Raw genomic sequence first — 19,066 nt, forward strand, 5'->3', positions numbered from 1 at the left:
GTATCCCATGAAGGTGCCTTTTTGCCATTTCTTTTAAGGTTTCAAAGTATCTAGCAGCGATTGAAAGTTAATAGCAGTGGATGTAATTACAGTGACGTAGACCTGATACACAGTTGTGCAGCTTGCCTGGTTTTTAATGTACAGCATTACTTCTGGAAACGTGGAAGTCTATGCTGGACTGGCTGAAGAATGTGTAAAGAGCTGCTTCTCTTAAATATGGAAAACTCAAATTCTTCAAACAAATATGCAGCATGTTTAAAAAACAAACTATTTTATATCCCTCAGTTTATGCTTTGATATATTGGGCATGGTGCAGCACTGACACCTTATTTGAGAGATGCTATTCCAGGCAGAGTAACTCAGATCATAGGAGAGGTTGACTAGATAAATGGCTTCATGCAGTGAGTGTCCTTAGATGCAAAGCTGTTAGAAATGCTGCTGGCTGTAACCTTGCTGATGAAGATAGTGAAGTTAATGTCTATTTAGTGTTGCCATCAAGCTGACAGGCGTGCTCAGAAGCTGGCATTTGTCTGCAGTGATGCTACTGAATTCAGGTGGTTTTTGCCTGTCTCCATGACTTAAGTCTTGCTTGTGTTTCTTTTGCCTCTGCCTTACCAGGGATTTTTTCACTGAATTTTAATTTAAAGGAAATCTCATCTGTCATTAACGAGTGAAGCATTTTGATGTGACCTTCAGAAAAAATAATTATATAATTCTTCTTTTTCTGCTTTTCACAGCATGTCTCACCTCTTATAGGACGGTTTGTTCCTTTTGCTGCTGTTGCTGCTGCTAACTGCATTAATATTCCACTAATGAGACAAAGGTAGGGAAAGAAACAAAAAAAATCACTCATTCTAAAAGAAAGGATGTTATTGAGTTCTTAGATCAGCAAGGTGCTGAAAAAAGGACATATTATCTTTAGCTCGTTTCAGAACCTTCCAAAAGCCTTGGGCATGGTCTTGTTTTAATTGTTTGACTGTGTAAATAGAACGTTCTCATTCTCTTCAGATAAATACCTATTTAGTTCTTCAGCCTTAAATCTCAACAGTCAAGTACCTGTCCTTTAAGACTTGATCACGTGGGCCCTTTCGATACGAACTGCGCTTTGGAAAAGTATGATCATTTCAGAGGTGGTGCTTCAAATCCCACATACAGGAGTTAGTCAGAGTTCTGTTTGATCTTCTGAGACTACCAAAAACACTTTCTCAGTAACAAAGTTTCATATGTATTCTAATTTGGCAAGAAGTAAGGATAGAAATGGGGGGGGTGGAACCCTCCTCTTAGAAACACAAGGTTATGAGCAAAAAAGGGAATATTTTCATATTCATTTTCATATTTTCATGGTGAAGTTGAATCTGGTAGTAATTTTTTTTTTTTTCCTATAAATGATGGGAAGAAGAACTAAGGCAGTCATCAGTATATTTGCCCTTCTGTCTGCTTCTCACTTTCTGAAAGGTTTTTCCCTTGTACGTGAGCTTTGCTCAAGTGCAGAATTGTGTTAAAGCTTTGATAGACAATTGTGCAGATACAGAAATGTAGTTTGCTTTGTGCATTCTGGTATACTTCCAAATATGTTCTTGGTGGTGCCAGAGAATTGTGTTTTAGTTCAATGAAACTAATCTGCTTTTATTCCCTATGTTGTAAGTGGGAAAGTACAGACTACTTTAAGAGCAGTCCAGGAAATTCTATTCATTCTGATTTTTCTTGAAGAACCCTCTGTCTTCTGTGTATTACAGAAACAACAGGTCTCAGAATACATGAGGCCATGCTCAGATGTCAGACTGATGTGACAAATATTCAGTTGTTCTCTTTTAGCATATTTTGCCCCAAATCTTTCTTTGTTTTTTGAAATTTTAGCTCCAAACGTGAATAAAATAGCATAATTCTTCCAATCAAAAGTTTTAAAGAGGAGAAACATGACCAGCAAAAGCAGATAAATGCATGTCAGTCGCTGTTGTATTATTTTTATTCAACAGGGAACTCAAGTTTGGAATCCCCATCACAGATGAGAATGGAAACAGACTGGGTGAATCAACAAAAGCAGCTCAGCAGGCAATTACTCAGGTGGTTATATCAAGGATCCTCATGGCTGCTCCTGGCATGGGTAAGAATAAGTTCAGTCATATACAGCTCCTGATTAGAAGTTCCTACTGTGACAGAGAGCTGAAGTTCTATGGAAGTGATTTTCTTAGAGGCCCAATTATCTTACAGTTATGCACACAGTATTTACATTTGTTGAATTTAAAGTCTGCATCTCTTACTGAAAAACATCCACAGCATGTTACACTGATGTGCAACAGGACAGTGTAGAAATCATGCAGTTAGCAAAGGAATCGTTGCAAATCCTGCTTGAGTGGAACTGGTTTACTGAAGGCATGAGCCAAGTCACTGAGCTCAGGTTAATTACCTTTACCTGTGAAATTAGAAGTTCCACTTACTGGAGGAGTCTGCTTATGTCAATAGCAATCTAGTGTCTCTTAATGGCAGCGTGAAATGAAAGCTCAGTTAATGACAGACAGCTGTGAAAACTGAATTCCAGTGTTAGTTCATCTATACAGAAGATTAAATCCATGTGCCTTTATCTCCGAGGTTGATGCATTATCTTTTTTCTCATTTGCAGCAATTCCTCCCTTCATAATGAACACACTGGAAAAGAGAGCCTTTTTAAAGGTTAGTCTGAGATAAACTGTGTACGTGTATTTCACATGCTAAGTTAATATTTTCATGTATTTAAAATACTTTAAGTCTTGGTATTCTCCTCCAGAGCACTCCTGGAGGACATTGTTGTAGAGAGCACTTTACAGGAGCTGCTTTCTTTGTCTTTCACAAATAGAGGGATCTTAGTTCTTTTAATCTTAAAGGACATGAAGAAATTACTTATTTTGTTATTCTGGTGGTTATGCACAAAATGCAGAGTTCTTTCTAGTGAAGGCACTTTCCTCTTACCAAGACACCCCCCCCCTCCCCCAATATCTATGAAGGAAGCTTTGCTTTGCTGCCATGGTAGCAGTTTGAGTTTGGAAATAATAGTGATGATAAAAATGCCTTTTTCAAATGATCTTTTAAAACAATCTGGGTGTGTGAGCATGGGGTAGATGTGGGATGTGCGTGTGCCATCAAAGATGATGTTTTCACTGAATTCTATTGCTGCTCAAGTGGTGTGAAGTCAAATCTGGTGCTGCAAATGTATAAACTAACCAGCATGGTACTGTGTGTGCATAAGATGGTAAAGAACAATAATGAAATTAATTATATAGTTGCTTAGATCTGGACTAACAATTTAAATGAGGAGATGCAGCCAGGACCAGTCCTCAGCAGTAAAGGGAATTCTATCTTTGACTGTTGATGTCACTGATTTACTTGCTTGCATAGCTTCAGACAAACTCTCTGCCTGGGAAACACGCTGGGCAAGCTGGGAGTGATAGCCTAAGTGGATCTGCTTCCTTCCTGTTAGTTCAGAGTTTCCAAATCCTGCCTTGGAAAAGCACTTTGGGCAGCAGCTGGGAGGGAGAGCAGAGGAAATTGCCCATTTCTATTGGTTTGTCTATGATGAAACTTCCTAAAATATTGCATTAAAATACTTAAAACTATTTCTTCACTTGTGTGTGGTTGGATAACCTGGTTACACGCATCATTTGAAAGTGCTTGTGTATTAGTAGATAAATGGGGCACTAGGAAAACATCCTAGGGGTCTCCCAATTGCAAAAAAAAAAAAAAGTTTTGTTTTCCTGAAGAGATTTCTGCTGCTTTTTTTTTTTCCCCCTGCTCCTGTTAACAGAAAACACTGTTGCTCAGAATAAAAAATAGGAAATGTGGTGTTTGAATCTTAGAGTTACAGTCTTTGTTGCTTTTATCTCGTTCAAGAAGTGAAACTGCAGTGCATCCAAATACACTGACTTGTTTGCAGTGTAAGGAGCCCTGTACTGATTGGGCTCCATATGTGTTGACCCTCTGTTGGCAAAATAACTTTAAGTGGCTTGTGATACTGCTGTGTCCTTGAGAATGCATTACTTGAACATTATTAACACAAATGCCATCAAGTCAACTGGAAATATGTGACATTTGTGAAGATGTTGAGAAAATTCTCAGGGTTTGAAGACAAATATCTGTTGTTGTTTGTGTGGTGTCACATAAGAGTGTTGTGAATTTTTCAGATCAGCAAAAATGAGTGATTTCTTCAGTGACTGTTCAGTGGTCTTTGGTACCATCATGACCATTCATGCTCACCTGTTCCTCCCCCACAGCCTCAAAGACTGAGCAGAGGCGAAACACTGCTCTACAGGTCATCAGTGGTAACACGTGGTAGAGATTAGTATTAAAGCCTTTAAGGAATGAGCTGCACTTCTAACAAGCAGCTTCTGCCTGTTCTCTCGAGGTTTCGGAAGCACCATCCCATTTGCAGTATTCCAACACCATCCACACAAGCTTTACTAACTCATTTTTCTTAGTCTTTGCTTTGCACATCATCAGCACTCTTGGAAAAAACTTCTTGTAAGCTTGCCAAAGCCTATTAAAGCAACATGCAGGGCCAGGAAAGTCAAAAGGCTGTTAAATGATGAGGAACATAAAGCAGTGCTCTCCAGTAAGATAGAGGTGAATACTGCTGGTCTCAGTGATGGCAGTGGGTCATCCTTTGATATTTAAAATAAGATGTAGCGTCTGTAGTATTATTCATTTCCATTTTCTAACATGGTTTTGCATGAGGATATTTCAGTTATAGCACTAATATAGCTTACAGTATTCCCAAAAATTATTGCTAGAAAATGATTCAAAAATGTTTTTAAAATACAAACACGTACTTGCTGGTTAAAGAAATCCTAATTCTTGACCAGAAAACTCTTAAAAATTTGGTTTTATATACACACTCCTTTTGCCTTTGATTTCTGCAGTTGCTTTAACTGCATTTGGAGGAATTAAGCAATGCAGTGGCTCTTGATGGAGAGGCTGTATGCTGCACGTATTGACTAGCTCCATGTGGAACCAAATCATTACTACATTTGCTGCAGCAAAAGGATCCATAAGCAACTTTGCTCTAAGGGACAGGGTTTATAGATTTGTTTAGTCTCAGATGACCTTTCCCCACAGGAAATAAAACATCTCATAGAAATGTCTGAAAATCCCAAGGGAAACTGAAGCTTTAATTTATTTTGCCACTCTCACATCTTCAGGGACTGTTTCTCTCTGGTTCTGCATACTATATTGACTCCAGAAACTTCAAGTCTCTTAGTCTGTAACTAAAATACATATTCAGAGCTCTTAGAAAACTAGAACAGCCTTTCTTTCTTTTAAATATCATTCTTGAATGTCTTACACCATAGCTCATTCCATGCTTTCCTTCTTTAGCTGTTGTTTCATGTAGTGATGCTCCTTCAGAACAGTCATAGCTACCCTGACAGAGCTGACACTGTTGGAGATCTCACAGTAGAAGCAGCAGAAAAAAATCTGATTTTTCTTTTTGGCTTTTGTTTGCTTGCTCCATTTCTCCATTTTGTTTGCTATCGTTTCTCTACTTTCTCCTTGCACTAACTGCCAAAGATGCCTTGCAGTCATCTGGAATTTAAATCCTAATTCATCTGAAATTGCCTTCTTCCCTGTTTAAATACATCTTCTAACAGAATAAATTCTTTTGCTGTCTTGTACTTCTCTGTTTTCTCTTTATAAGGATGTGCAGCCTGCATTTGAGACTGGCTTTATTATTTGAAATCGTTCTCTAGGCAGCCGTTGACCTTCTAGTCTCAGTGTTTCACCTTACCATTGTTCTTAATTAGTGCCATCTGGAAAAACTCTTGAAAAGGAAAAGCTATAATTCAGATCAGGCACCTTGGCAAAATGTGTTCCAGCAAATGAAATAGATGTCAGTACTGTCTGTGTTCATTGACTTTTTTTCAGAATAATGACCTGCTCAGGTGAAAGCTTGAAACCAAAATCAGGACGCCCTTAAAGTCTCTTTGGTTACAGAAGTGTTTGGGGCATTTCTTTCACGCATCTTGCAGTGCAGTTCTCAGCATCCCTCTCCTTTAATTCTCCCTGTATGAAGGAGCCAGTTACCTTACTGAGTTTTTGTGTTCCCAACTAAATGTAGGATGATGACTTCAATCTTCCCCTGTCAGCCTGGAGTCTCTTGCCATTGGAACTCTGCCACTATATAAAATTTAAAGTATTTTGAGTAATTTATTTCAAGTGAGAGTCAAAGGTGCGTTTAGTGCATTGTCAGAACAATGGAGCACAGCTGAATTCAGTCTTTACCCTTCTTACAGTTGCTTTTTCTTTTACTACCTATCGTTGCAGTTTATTGCTGAATTGTGAAGTTCTTTCTGCATTTGTTTCTGGATTACAGGTTAACACCAGGAAGAAGGAAAAAAAGAGGAACAGTGTGTTCTACATCATTTCCTCTTTCTCTCAGGCTCTGGAGAAAGCTTCATACCCAGGCTTGCTTACCACTGCTTAGACCTTACTTAGCACCAGCTTTATCACACTGAGCTTTCTAAATTTCAGCTTTCTATCTCACCTGTCAGATACTGCTTGTCTTTTGTCCACTGGTTTCCCCTGTAACTTCTACATCTTGAATAATGCCTCTTGCAGGAGAACATCTCCATTGTTGAGAACATCACCCACCATAACACATTCTTACTCGTTAGCTCATTTGTTTAAAAATCAGCTTCTTATCATAGCATTTGTGGCATACATTCTGCTTATTAAAGACAGTATTTAATTTCGCAGTATGATTTTTACAGTAACAAAACAGAAAAAGCCCTACGTAGAAACTGTATTTGAACAGATCCGGTTTTATTCCATTAGCAATTTCAACTAGAATTCTAACCTGGGCTAGGGGAGGGATTTCTTAAACCATTCAGACCTACAAGAAAACTGTGTCCTTTATTGGTTTACATTCAAGTTCTGCAAGAGTTAAAACACTAGAGGGTATGCTATAAAAAAAAGGTCTGTATTATGGGGTGCTTTCTCAGCTTTGTCCCCTAGTCCCTCTATTTTTTTTCCTTAGCTAGAGATGAACACTTGCAGAACGTGGCTGTACGAGGCTGGGTGCTTAACAGTTAAATTCCCACGCATCATATCGTAACGTATCATAAGACAGGAGGAAGGGCAACCAGTTCCTTGATAATTCCCTCATTTTTGGTCGGCAGGTGCAATGGGTTGTTGCCCACAAGGCAGAGTGGCAGTTGTGAGTTAAAGCCAGTTGATGGTATGGAAGACAGAGCGACAGCCAAACTCCCTGTGCCCTCAGGTCTGCCAGCACATTCCACCAGTGCCACTCTTGACTTGCTAGCTACTGTGGGCTTACATGACTCACAGAGGTTCAGGTCAGGATCAGTTCAAAAGTAAAACAGTTGGTCACCTACTGTAGTTTCTAAGGGATGCTCAGAATAAGTGTAAGCTGGTATTACTGAGAGCTTTCTTGCTAGCTGAAAGAGGTTGGGATAAGGCTTTCAAGCCATAGCTCAAGCTTAAGGTATGCTGGTAATCGTTTTCCTTTCGTCATGTAAAACAGACTTTTAGGTGCAGGTTGTCCCTTCCAGTGCAAGTTTCCAAGGTGGGAAGAGGAATAAAAGATAGCATACTCAGTGTTATATTTTACTTTAAACAGAGATTTCCATGGATGAGTGCTCCTATTCAAGTTGGATTAGTCGGATTCTGGTGAGTGCCTTCTTTGGATTGTCTGTATTTTGAGGGCATAACTTCAGGGGCTGTTTATTGAGGAAAGTAGCATTTGCATTTTGTATAAAGGTTAGAAAAAAACACCTATGTATGTTGAAGCAATACAGATAAGCTTCAGAAATGACATTCCTCCACTGTTCAGAGAAACTGAGACTACAGCGCTTCATTTCTACATCTGTGGCTGATAAAGCTGGTAATACCAGAAAAGGAAGCGGACAAAAAAAGAAGTGGACAAAAAAAAAAAAGCAGGGGGTAAAGAAGAGGAAAGGAAGCAACAGGAAATGTGTAAGCAACCTGATTTTTAAAAAGATACTTCAGCTGCTACCTCCATAACCTATAAACTAAGTAAACTAATACTGAACTTGAGTTCTTGAAACATCTGGTTAATGGAAGGTTGCAGTTGCTGTTGTTTAGCACCTCATTGCACAAACACCAGTGCAAAGCACTGCAGGGGCATCAGATGAAAGGGTATTGCTTGTGCATTTAATACACAAAGGATTTCAGAAGTATAATGCAGTGAGAAATGAAGTTGTTTTTCATTGAACCTTCTCACCATCCTACCAAAACAAAAACAAAAGAGCTTTGTGCTTACGCTGTAAAATTTCAATTTCTTTTAGCACCCTAAACATTGTAAACCTGTTTTTTTGTTCTCTAGCCTTGTGTTTGCAACTCCTCTGTGTTGTGCACTGTTTCCTCAAAAAAGGTACGTATTCCTGTTATGTTATTCTTTCTTTAATGTGACATTCAACACATGCAAGATACTGCAAAGAGACACAAGTTGTCGTTGCCTCCCAGAGCATACAGTCTCAATATTCATATAGTATGATAAACATGAGAATATTCAGAAAAGTAGCAATGAGTAACATTGTTATTAATGCAGTCTACATGACCTGTTAATGTCCACTGAGGTTATGGCTTCATTAGGTATGGTCAGATCCCACTTCATTTTTAGTTAGAAACTGGTTATAGAGAACAGCACTTGACTGGGTGCTTAGTTGCAACTTAAGGGATTTTTTCCCCATCAGTACAAACTCCTCAGTCTGAAAACCTGTCAAAAAAAAAAAACCTCACAGCTGAGATAAGAATAAGATCTGGCTTAGTTACCTCCAACTGAAGTTAACTCAAATTGCAGTATGTAGTAGAAACAGGGTCTTATGTATTCAACTCACTTATCGCTCATCAGTATTTAGTGATTGTCAGAACTACAAGTTGACAAGCTGCCACATGTAGCTTAAAAGATGCAAGCTGGAGCTGAATTGGTTAAAATAAGAAGCAATTGAAATAGCTTTTGACTTCCAAAAAAACAAAACACCTAATTCTCACCTGATTTAATTGAATAGCACAAAGCAGTTTTGGCTGTTTTCACGCCTGGCATAGAAAAGGATTGTGCTAAAATGTACCCAGAGACAGCTAGCAAACCAGCTAGCACCAAGCTCAGAGCACCCCTCTACCACAGTAGCTCGATTCTAACTGGTGCTCTCAACTTCACAGAAAGATTAGATCTCAAACTGCTTTAGAAAATTGCAGCTGTTTATGCGATCTGGCAGCTTTCACTTTTTTGTATGATGACTCAGAAATAAACATTAACAAAATAAAATCAGACAGTAAAACAGGCAAAAGACATTGATTATGAAGAACACCCTAAGGAAGAGAAGCTTCTAATGACAGAACAACCTTAAGCAACTCCTTAGCTTCCTACCTTCATGATAGTAGGAGCTCAGTTGTTCCTGTAAGTTGTTCCTCTAACACCTTTTAAATGGGGGATTCCTTTGCTTATATGTGGAGCGTGATTCCTTTATGAGGAGTTCTCAATTCTTCTTTATAAACTTTCAGAACCCAGGAATTTTAAAGAGATTCAGTCTTACTTTAGAATCAAGTGCTTGTTGTATATAACCATTTTGTTTCTTTTGCTCAGTTCTATGTCTGTAACACGCTTGGAGCCAGACTTACAAGCAAAGATCCAGGAGAACAGCCCTGAACTAGAACGTGTATACTTTAATAAAGGATTATAATTCAAGGAAGGGAGAATATCTTACAAGGAGATCTTGTGAACTTATTTTTATGTACCAACACAGTTGAAGAGAACTCAGTTTAACTGGTCCTTCTGTTAAACCACGCTCTGCTCATCTGCACTGTTTGATATTTAAAAATCTTTCCTTGCTGTAGTGTTTAAATTACAGAAGGTCATTTTGTCCACTTTGGTATCAATTAAAACTTTTAACCATACATATGCAGAAATGTTTACATAAGCTCTCAAGCAGCTACAATAATAAACAAGCACACAAAGAAGAAGAGAAGCTATGATAGTGGATGTGCCACCTGTTCCAGTAATGGGGAGGCAGGGATGCCTTTCCAAGAAGTCATAGAGCAACTGAGCGGAGTTGCCACCCCCTGGTAGCAGCAGGACGGGGAGCTGAACGTGTCAGAAGGTTGTGCAGGAAGGGCTTTTTGCCAGGAGGTTGGTTAGGTTGTAGGTTTTCCCTGTTGGCACAGAACCGTTTCTTTAGAGTAGACATGGGAGGAGCCTGGAGCTTCTGTACAGTGTGATACTGTTCAGCAATGCAAGCTGCTTTCTTCCGCAGATCCAGTTTTACCAGCATCATGTTGTTCTGCAGTTCTGCCAGAGTTTGGTCCTGAAAAATGGAAAGCAGTATGTGTAGAAATGCAATAATGCAACTCCTTGGTTATTATAAATTGAAGACGCTGCTGAACGTCACTAACCAACATGCTAAGTAAGGCCATACAGAAAAAGCTCCTGTCACCACTATAGCAGTTCAGTAACAAAAGGGAAACAGCTATGCTAAGGAAAAAACAGAATCCATCCTGCTGTAAGCATGCTGCCATAGCAACTGTGATGGAGCACAGTGGATGAAGGAATGAGAACTCTGAATTCTGCTTTGAGTGCAAGCTGTCAGGTGGCTGAACAGAAACAGTTTGGATCTCCTTTGGAGAGTTCAGTATGCAGTATGACTCAGACACTGAGATTTAGCAGTATAGCTCCCTTGCAGTAACAGGTATTTACATGTCTAGAGAATAAGACATTTATAGTTGCAGCTACAAGAATCTAGGTCTATCTGCTGCTTATGTCAAAGTACATAAATACCACACTGCAACAAAAGACAACACATTACCTGTCTAGCCAGGATGTCATCACACGTACAAAGGGCTTCTCGAAGTTTCCCTGCACCTGTACTGTGGCAGCATGCCCTCTCTGCAGACTGAAGAGATTCCCCAAGTTTTTGTAATTCTGAGCGCAGCAATCTCACATTCTGCAGGAGAGATTTAAAGCAAGCTGTTGTATTAACACTGTTCTAGAAACAAGGCTGCTCTGAGACAATCCAGACATGCAGCACTGAGGGAGATCTGAGTGAGGTACACTGGGATCAGTAACACCAGCATCCTCCACCTCTGTGCTCAAGGTTTGCTTTCAGAATGCTGTCAACCATTTAAAGACTTGAAAATAGCAGCTCCGAATACATTTTAACTGGCAAGCATTTTGCTATGCAAGTTTCTAGCAGAGATAGAGTTACCTTCTGTCCATCCTCCAGTTTCTTGTCTACATCCACAGTAATGGGTTTGGCAGAGGGAGGTGGCTCCAGCAATCTCTGGTACTTGCGCAACTCTAAGAACAGACAGAAAGGAGTGAGCAGGAGCTCGTTCACAGAACGTTAGGTTTTTCTTAAAGTCTGGACTGCTCTTGAGACAGACAAACTGAGAAGAGCTCAGGCTTCCAGTTTAAACAACTGAACTTTAGATTTTGAACTAGGAGATAAGCCTGCCTTACCTGATGATGTTGTATTCAACTCCATTTGACACTGCTCCAGTTTGGCCTTAGTATCTGCCAGCTCCTGCTGCAGAGCACACGAGGCAGCCACTCGCTTTGATCGACGCAAGCCTTGCTCTGAGTCCCTTTGCTTAGCATCCAGTTTTTGTTTTGCCTCTTGCAGAGCAGCTTGGAGCTCTTCAATCTTCTCATCACGCTCCTTGAAGCAAGTTCATTCAAAAATTAAACAGCTTTCTCAATACAGCCTTTGTTACCTCAGATTTTCAGGGCCTTTTTTCCCCCACAAGACACTCTCACAGAATCACAGAATCACCCGGGTTGGAAGGGACCTCAAGGATCATGTAGTTCCAATCCCCCTGCCTAGCAGGGCCACCAAACATACACATTTAGATCAGGTTGCCCAGGACCCCATCCAACCTGGCCTTGAACACGTCCAAGGATGGGGCATCCACAACCTCCCTGGGCAGCCCGTTCCAGGGCCTAACCACTCTCCTTGTAAAGAACTGCCCCCTAACATCCAACCTAAATCTTCCCTCCTCCATCATACATACATCATACATCTTTCCTCTCCATCATACATTTCACACACTGGATACAGCATTTAATGCACTTTAACTGAAGATATGAAACCACTTCTTGAGAACCTAAACTATTTTTCCAGCCTCTCTACAACACATGTTAATTTGCATCTTCAGAGAGGGCCACTCTCATTTGATGAGAACTACAGACAGGCCTGCACCCTTCACAACTACAGTTAAGAAGAGAAATTCAGAGCACTAATGTTAATTTGAAGATTGCAAGACAAGCCACGAGCAAAAATAATAAAGGGACAAAGGTTTATGTTGGACTAATAAAGGAATAAATATGATCACACATTAATTCCCACATTAAGGGTTGAAAAAAACCTGGAAGTCCAACTAACTACAGAATAGTCAAAAAATGAAAATTAACAAGAATTGTGGATCAAGTTATCATGTATTAACACAGCACAAAAAACACCCAAAATATTTATTTTCAGTCTGTGTAACATCATCTTCCTGGACTTAAGTACTCCCAAGTCCCTGCCACCTTCCTGATGTCATTCCATCCCTCTGAACAAACCTGGATTTCTTCCTGGTAATAGTCAGTCAGTGACTCCTTCAGGTTATTCAGTTTATCTTCATACAGTTCCTCCAGCAGTTCCTTCTGGGCATCAATGTGTTGGCTACAATGAGAACAAACAACTGTCTGCATCTGGGTCTGATAGTCCTTGGCACCACAGCACACCCTGAACACAGGGAGATCGATCAGCCTCAGCTGTACCTCCACCACTGCTCCTTCTGCTGCATGCCCTCCAGCATCTCATTGCAGATCTCTGTACGGAGACGTATTTCTAGCTGTAGCTTCTCCTGCCTCTCTTGCACCAGCAGTTCTCGCGCAGCTTCCACTGCACGCAACAAGTCCTGGAAGACACAAACTCCCTTGCTCACACTGCATAGCAGAATTAAGACCTAGAGAAAACAAACTAGCTGATCCTGTATCTGTAAAGCTGGGGTAATCTAGGTTTAGGATGTTTTTCCAAGTGACTACAACCAAGTTGGTAGGTTTGTTCCCAATTCCCTCCCTGTGAGATGGTTTAAACACCACTCTAACTGAAGCTATCTCCATAAGCAGCTTGCTATACTGCACTGACAAAGGCTGCACATGCATTTGCTACACTGATACATTACAACTCAGATCTCTGTATTTCTTCCACCCCACTCTTTCAGCTATTCCAGCTGCCCACTTTGAGTATCCAGAAAGTCTGATTATTTTTCATCAGTTTAGCCAACTGTTTTATTAATTTCTCTGATCAAGATTTCCCTTATAGAGGAGACATTACAGATCTGCACCTGAGCTCTTACTGTCCTTGTTCTACAAATGGACAAATGCTTTTAACCACGTGCTTCAGATTTTGAATGACTGTGGATGGAATATCTTCCATAGATTCTCAATTTACAGTGCTCTAGGATCACATCTTTGAGGTTTTCTGTCATCTTTTGCACTGAGTTCCAGGAGTCACCTTCCAGATTAACATTTAGTCATCTTCTTGCTTTTCTATCAATAAAAGTTTAAAATAAATCACAACCCACCTCTCTCTCATAAACAGAGACATCCACTTCATCTTCGCTGTCTTCTGTTTTCACTTCTTCCTTCTCTGTAGCCTCTGAACCCTGGCTGGTTCGCCTGCTGTGCTCTTTGATAATTGATTGTATGGATGGAAGTCCCAGCTTTGTGGGAGGGGCCTGAACAAGCTGAAGGGGAAAAAACTATCATTACTGGTCCACAAAGCCTGGAGTCTACATAGCCTTTGAACACTTCTCTGTATGCTGTCAAACTTCTGACTTCAGTAGAGTTTGAAATTACCGTGGAGTTAACAATCCACTGCATAACACAGGGAAGGAGTGCCTGCCCTCTTGTAGGGAAGGACTCATTCCCATAGGAGGAGGCATCCTGAGCATGTCAGAGTGCTATTAAGTGTTACTTACCTGGCTGGCAATGGCTGAGAACTTGGCTACATACAGAGTTTCATCATATGTAGATGCACACTGATTAATGTTAACAATCATACAAGAGCGCCCACGTCCAGTGAAGAAACCCTGGAACACACGGGTTAGCTTGCTGTCCCGGAAGGGAACCACAATCTGCTTCAGTCTATGGGGAGAGACAACAGTAAGTCCATGGGAAAAGACAGCCTCCCCACAGCCTCCCCTCTGAAGCTCCAGATACTCACTTGGATTGCTGCTTCTGACGGAGGGCAGTGATGCAGCGACCCAATGTATGGAGGGAAGTATTGATGTTGTTTGCTTCCTTCATTCGATCCCCACTTTTCTGGTCTTTGCAGCGCTCTGATCCCGCAAGGTCACACAGGGATAGCCTGAAAAAATGGAGATGTTATCATCTGACCCACCGTATTTGTGCTGTTCTCACCAGGTTTAAATTCAGACACCTCACAATCACTTTCCCCTGCTCACTCTCCCAGCTTCATCAGGAAGACAAAGAAAGCTCCTTTGGGATAAATTAGGCAGGTCTTTCTGTCTAGCAGCAGCCCAAGAGTAAGGATTAAATGAGATAAGGACAACATGAGCTTGGTGTCACAGTCAAAGATCCTCAAGACCACTTCCCAGGCACTGGGCCAACTCATGTCCAGATAACCATGCCTGAAAAACAGGCAGCAGCCTCAGTTAAATCAGCCCTGCTGCAAGGGCAGTTACACATGTTTACTTTTAAAGAGCTTAATCTCAAGTCGTATTTTGCTGTACTCCTCAATGAAATTCTCCCCACTGTCAGTTCCAGGCCTGAAGAGTGGAAACATTCACTCCTTTTATTCACTCCTTTTAAGTGCTTCCCACAAGATCTTCCTTATGATGCTTCCCAGATCCACAGTAACAGTTTAAAAACGTCCAGAGAATAGCCACAAATCCTAGAAAGCACGGAACTTACTCACTGATTTTGGGAACAATTTCACTGCCACCTCCTTGCAAATGCAGAATCCGAATGGAGAAGATACTGTGACTGTAAAAGAAGCATGCAGGCATTTAAAAAGAAAAAAAATGAAATGTAACATTTAAAAGCTTCCCAGAACTGTATATCTAAGAAATGCTCCCTCCCCTCCCGCTCCAGACCTGCGACTGGAATTCTGGTTCATGTGGGTGCTGGCAAAACTCTGGTTTTTCCGACCCAGTTTCAGGAGCTTCCAGGCCTCATCAGCATCACAGACATTGATCCAGTTTAGATCTGGAAAAGCAGGCATGCATTGGGCACGGCAGTTAAAAAACCATAGCATTTCCCTGACCTTAATAAGCTTCACATCCTCTTTATCCAGGCATCAGAAACTTCTGAAGGGCCAGAGGACATTGTGCTTCCCAGCATATCACTACTAGGCCACCCACTCTGTCCTCAAGTCTCCCTCAGGTGTGATCCACCTGGAGGCCCACTATGAACATCTTTCAGGTAATACCTTTCACATAGGGGTTGCCAGTCTGGTCTTCACAGAGCCGCAGTGTCTGCCTCTTGCGGTTCTGGCCAGGGAGGGCTGGTTCTAACAAGTCATAGATTAACTCATTGTAAATCTCAAAGAAGGAGATCCAGATGGAGAACTGCACATCTCCTGTGCTGCTGAGTGAAATACGATCCAAGTCAGCCCAACGAGGGCCCAGTTCTGGGGAGGAAAAAAAGAAGAAATCATGACTGCAGTCTTCCAAAGGTCAGATCTGAGTTGTTCAGGAAAAAACTGAAGTGTCCTTCTTCAGTAAGAACACCATCCCAGACACAAGCTATTCTACATACCCCCTGCTGTTTGGACATATGCAATTACCTACGCCCAATCACACAGTATTAAATTCCCTATAACAGTATTTTTCTGCACAAGGACTTCCTATGTACTTGGTCTCAACTCAAGAAGCACAAGACATTTCAGAAAAGGTCTGACGTGTTTTAAGCCTTGTTACTCCCTGCTTCTGGATGCCTACTCAGCTAGTAGTTCCTCCATTTGACAATCTGGGTACAAGAGGTCAGTGTGATATCTCAGTGCAGCCCCTTGCTTTCCAACAACCCCTCAGTGCACGGCAGTCACCTGCTCAATAACCATACGTTCAGATTTTGATGAGACAAGTGTACAGAGTTCTTCAGCTGAGAGGCTGTAATGATATGATGGGAGGGAAAGTACCACAATAATAGCAGGGTAGCAAAGTGTTCAGCTGCTACAAATGAGAACAAGCCCAAACACAGCAGCCACAGATGCAGAAATGAAGAAGAGCTGCCTGCCTTTGGAAGGCCTCAGGTAGGCAGGGATCTCCAGCAAGAGATGCCCTCACCTCCACTGCCAACCCTTAAATGAGGTCTGGGAAAGGGTGGATCCTGGCTCCGTCCCTTTCTGTCACTCAGGCACATTGGGCTCCCCTGGGCTGGCCCTGCCTTCCCAGCAGGTGCTCAATCACTGCTTCAGGCCGTGACTCAGCAAATCTGCTACAGGAGCCATCATCTTTCAAAGGGAAAAAATCAAGACTGTAACACCTTGGCTTCTTTACTGAACAGCACAGCATCTAGATAGCTATTGCCCTTTCTTCCTCTGTTCCTCCAATAAGCAGGAGGTACAAGTTAGGTTTCCAGTCATACCTTCTGTCTGGCTGATGTCTGAATGGCTGGTAAATTGGCTGGATGATGAGAGGCCAGCAACTCCACTGTCAAAGCTGCCACTGATGGCGCCCCGAAGCTGAGATTCAGCACTGCAACTCCTTTTCAGTGGTGTTAACAGCTCCTCCTAAAAAGGAAACAAAAAAAGCCATGACCAGGTGGTCTGACATTATTCACTCCCTAGTAAGCCTCCTGGAAGCAAAATACTTACTTCCCACAGACCCCCCCGCAGCATGCTCTGTTTCTTGGTCTCTTCCTGCCGAACCTGCCTGCTGTCCAGCCAGATCACCTCATTGCACAGTGAAGGCTTCAGGTCCATGGCTTGGTACAGGCGGTCCCCCACACTATTGAAGATAACAGCTAAGGAACGAGGCAGAATTCCACCATCTTTGATGCTGCCTGAAGAAAGAACAGGAAGCTATGGATTCAACAGAAATGTAGAAGCACACATTCACGTGTCTGCTCCCATTCACATTCATACTCCCATTACCCTGAATGGTGTGAGTCTTCCCTGAATTGGTGTTGCCATAAGTGTAAACCAGCCAGTTCTGCCCATTCAGTACATCCTTTACCACCTGTTTCATTGTTTCATCAAAAAACAGTTTCTGCCCCACATCTGGTCCAAAGATCTGCAACAAAAAAAAACACAGAAAATGGTCTCATGTAGATCTTTCCTACTTTTAGACTGCAGCTGATTTTTCAAACAATACTTCTTAGTCCTTAATGGAGCCCTCCATCCTCCACCACCACAAAACTACCAGTAATTTCAGTCCAAGTGCCCTATAAAAACAGACTGCTCACTTGCTTAGTCCAGTAACATGCAATATTACTACAGCCTTTAGCATGCTTAGATCTTTATTAACAAAATAAGAGTTTGGCATTTGCTACTGAAGCTTGCAGAATCTACTTCAAAATATATATGTAAATAAGGAAAACATCAGAAATGAGTAGAGAATAGTACAAGAGAATACAGTTCACACAGAGTACTGGTATTACTAATAATAAGGCAGCTTTTTAAGTTGTATTACTGGCTTAAGCTCAAAGCCCTCTTAATTGGGTTAATTGTGGTTGTCTGTCCAGTTACATACCTGAGTGAAAGAGAACCTATGTGCTGCTTGTCCCACTCCACGTTCTGTGCTCCGCATGGTGAAGGAGTCTTTGGGGGCTTTTAGAAGAAGAGTCTCTGAATTCTCAATGCAGACACAACCCTGAAAGAGAAAATAAAATCCTATCACTACAGTGACTTACAAGAGGTTATGACATAACAGCAAAGGAAAATTGGTTCTCCCAGTAAGAACACAGACGACTGCTTTATTAAGGATCTCACCTGGTCTTCCCCTTTTTCCAGCTCTGTGGGTTTCAGGGGTCGAACTCTCAGATACACCTTCAGTTTTCCATTAACATCTTCAGCAATAGCCTGCAAAATTTGCACAAGTTAAACACAGCAGCCAGAGCAGCAATGCACAGCTATCTGCCAGGCCCAGAACACCAACAGGAATCAATGCTTGGAAGACACACAACTCCCTGAAGATTTGCTCAGTAATTAACAAACACTTCAGTGCTTCCAAGGTTCCCAAAAACACCAGAACATCTTTTCATACATTTCCACATACACCAGAACACTTCTTGGGTTTATGTAGTGAACCAGAACAAGAACCCAAAGCCGTGACACCAAACCCAGCCCCAGAACTGAGCACCACGTTAAGGAGCACCCATTAATTGTGCCCTTCATCAGTAGGCTGCTGGTAACAGGAGCTGCTCTGCCCAAAGCAGACTCTTCTTAAGAGCCCCTGCTGACAATGGTGCAGGGCAACCATTTTGTGCTGCATGCAGGACGCAGCACTGCTCCAACCTCACCTGCTGGGAGCCCTCGAGATTGGGGGAGATAGCAGAGAACTCGGACAGGAGATCCTTGCGCACGTCAGCTCCAAACCCCGTCGCTGTGGATTCCAAAACGGGGGAGGCCGCAGCAGCACCGTCATCATCAGAGAACAGCCCCGGGGAGGCGAGCGCTTGTTCCATGGCGTCCCACGGGGCTGCTAAGGAAAAAGCGGCACAGGGCGATGTCAGAGCAGCTGCCCAGCCGGCCCGCCCGCTTCCCACGAGCGCATACCCCCGTCCCGCATCACGCACGCAGGCCTGCGGACGGGTCCTCCCCACACACCGACGCAGGCCGCTACACGGGGCTCCGCCACCCGCCGTTTCCCAGCCCTCGGTCGCACGAGAGGCGCCGCTCACCGGACGAACGCCGCTCTCACCTCGCGGCCGCTGCTGTTGGGGTTTCAAACCTCGCCGCCCGCTCGCTAAGCCAATGGCAGCCCGTGGCGGAGCGCTAACCAATCAGTGGCTGTGCTGAGACCGGATGGGCGGGGCCTGATCTCGAGGGGAGGGGCACGCGTGGCTCCCGGCGGGCTGTGCGCGAAGTTCCGCCCCGTCTCGCTCGGGCCGGGCGGG

General features: G+C 42.4%; 2 protein-coding genes across 2 annotated transcripts in view; one reads left to right on the forward strand and one right to left on the reverse strand.

Moving 5' to 3' along the window:
- The window catches only part of SFXN1 (sideroflexin 1), a gene marked incomplete at its 3' end in the record, with an annotated part of 35,441 nt that extends 25,755 nt beyond the window's left edge, over positions 1–9,686 (forward strand). Inside the window, exons 6-11 of the mRNA XM_079542347.1 lie at positions 738–823; positions 1,977–2,104; positions 2,621–2,670; positions 7,604–7,653; positions 8,330–8,377; positions 9,590–9,686. Of these exons, the coding sequence (XP_079398473.1) occupies positions 738–823; positions 1,977–2,104; positions 2,621–2,670; positions 7,604–7,653; positions 8,330–8,377; positions 9,590–9,686 (459 nt within the window). The remainder of the gene's footprint in view (positions 1–737; positions 824–1,976; positions 2,105–2,620; positions 2,671–7,603; positions 7,654–8,329; positions 8,378–9,589) is intronic.
- A 348-nt stretch (positions 9,687–10,034) lies between these two features.
- On the reverse strand, positions 10,035–18,634 carry KIF20A (kinesin family member 20A; the record flags this gene model as incomplete). The annotated part of the gene is made up of 18 exons (XM_079542158.1): positions 10,035–10,307; positions 10,806–10,943; positions 11,205–11,296; positions 11,459–11,657; positions 12,560–12,662; positions 12,761–12,900; positions 13,570–13,731; positions 13,966–14,131; positions 14,211–14,354; positions 14,921–14,992; positions 15,103–15,214; positions 15,438–15,638; positions 16,595–16,739; positions 16,824–17,011; positions 17,103–17,241; positions 17,701–17,820; positions 17,940–18,029; positions 18,470–18,634. The coding sequence occupies 18 exons, from the start codon at positions 18,632–18,634 to the stop codon at positions 10,035–10,037; spliced, it is 2,649 nt and encodes an 882-aa protein (XP_079398284.1).
- Positions 18,635–19,066: the final 432 nt, after the last annotated feature.

This window comes from Tetrao urogallus (assembly GCF_951394365.1).
Source record: "Tetrao urogallus genome assembly, chromosome: 14".
NCBI classification, from domain to species: domain Eukaryota; kingdom Metazoa; phylum Chordata; class Aves; order Galliformes; family Phasianidae; genus Tetrao; species Tetrao urogallus.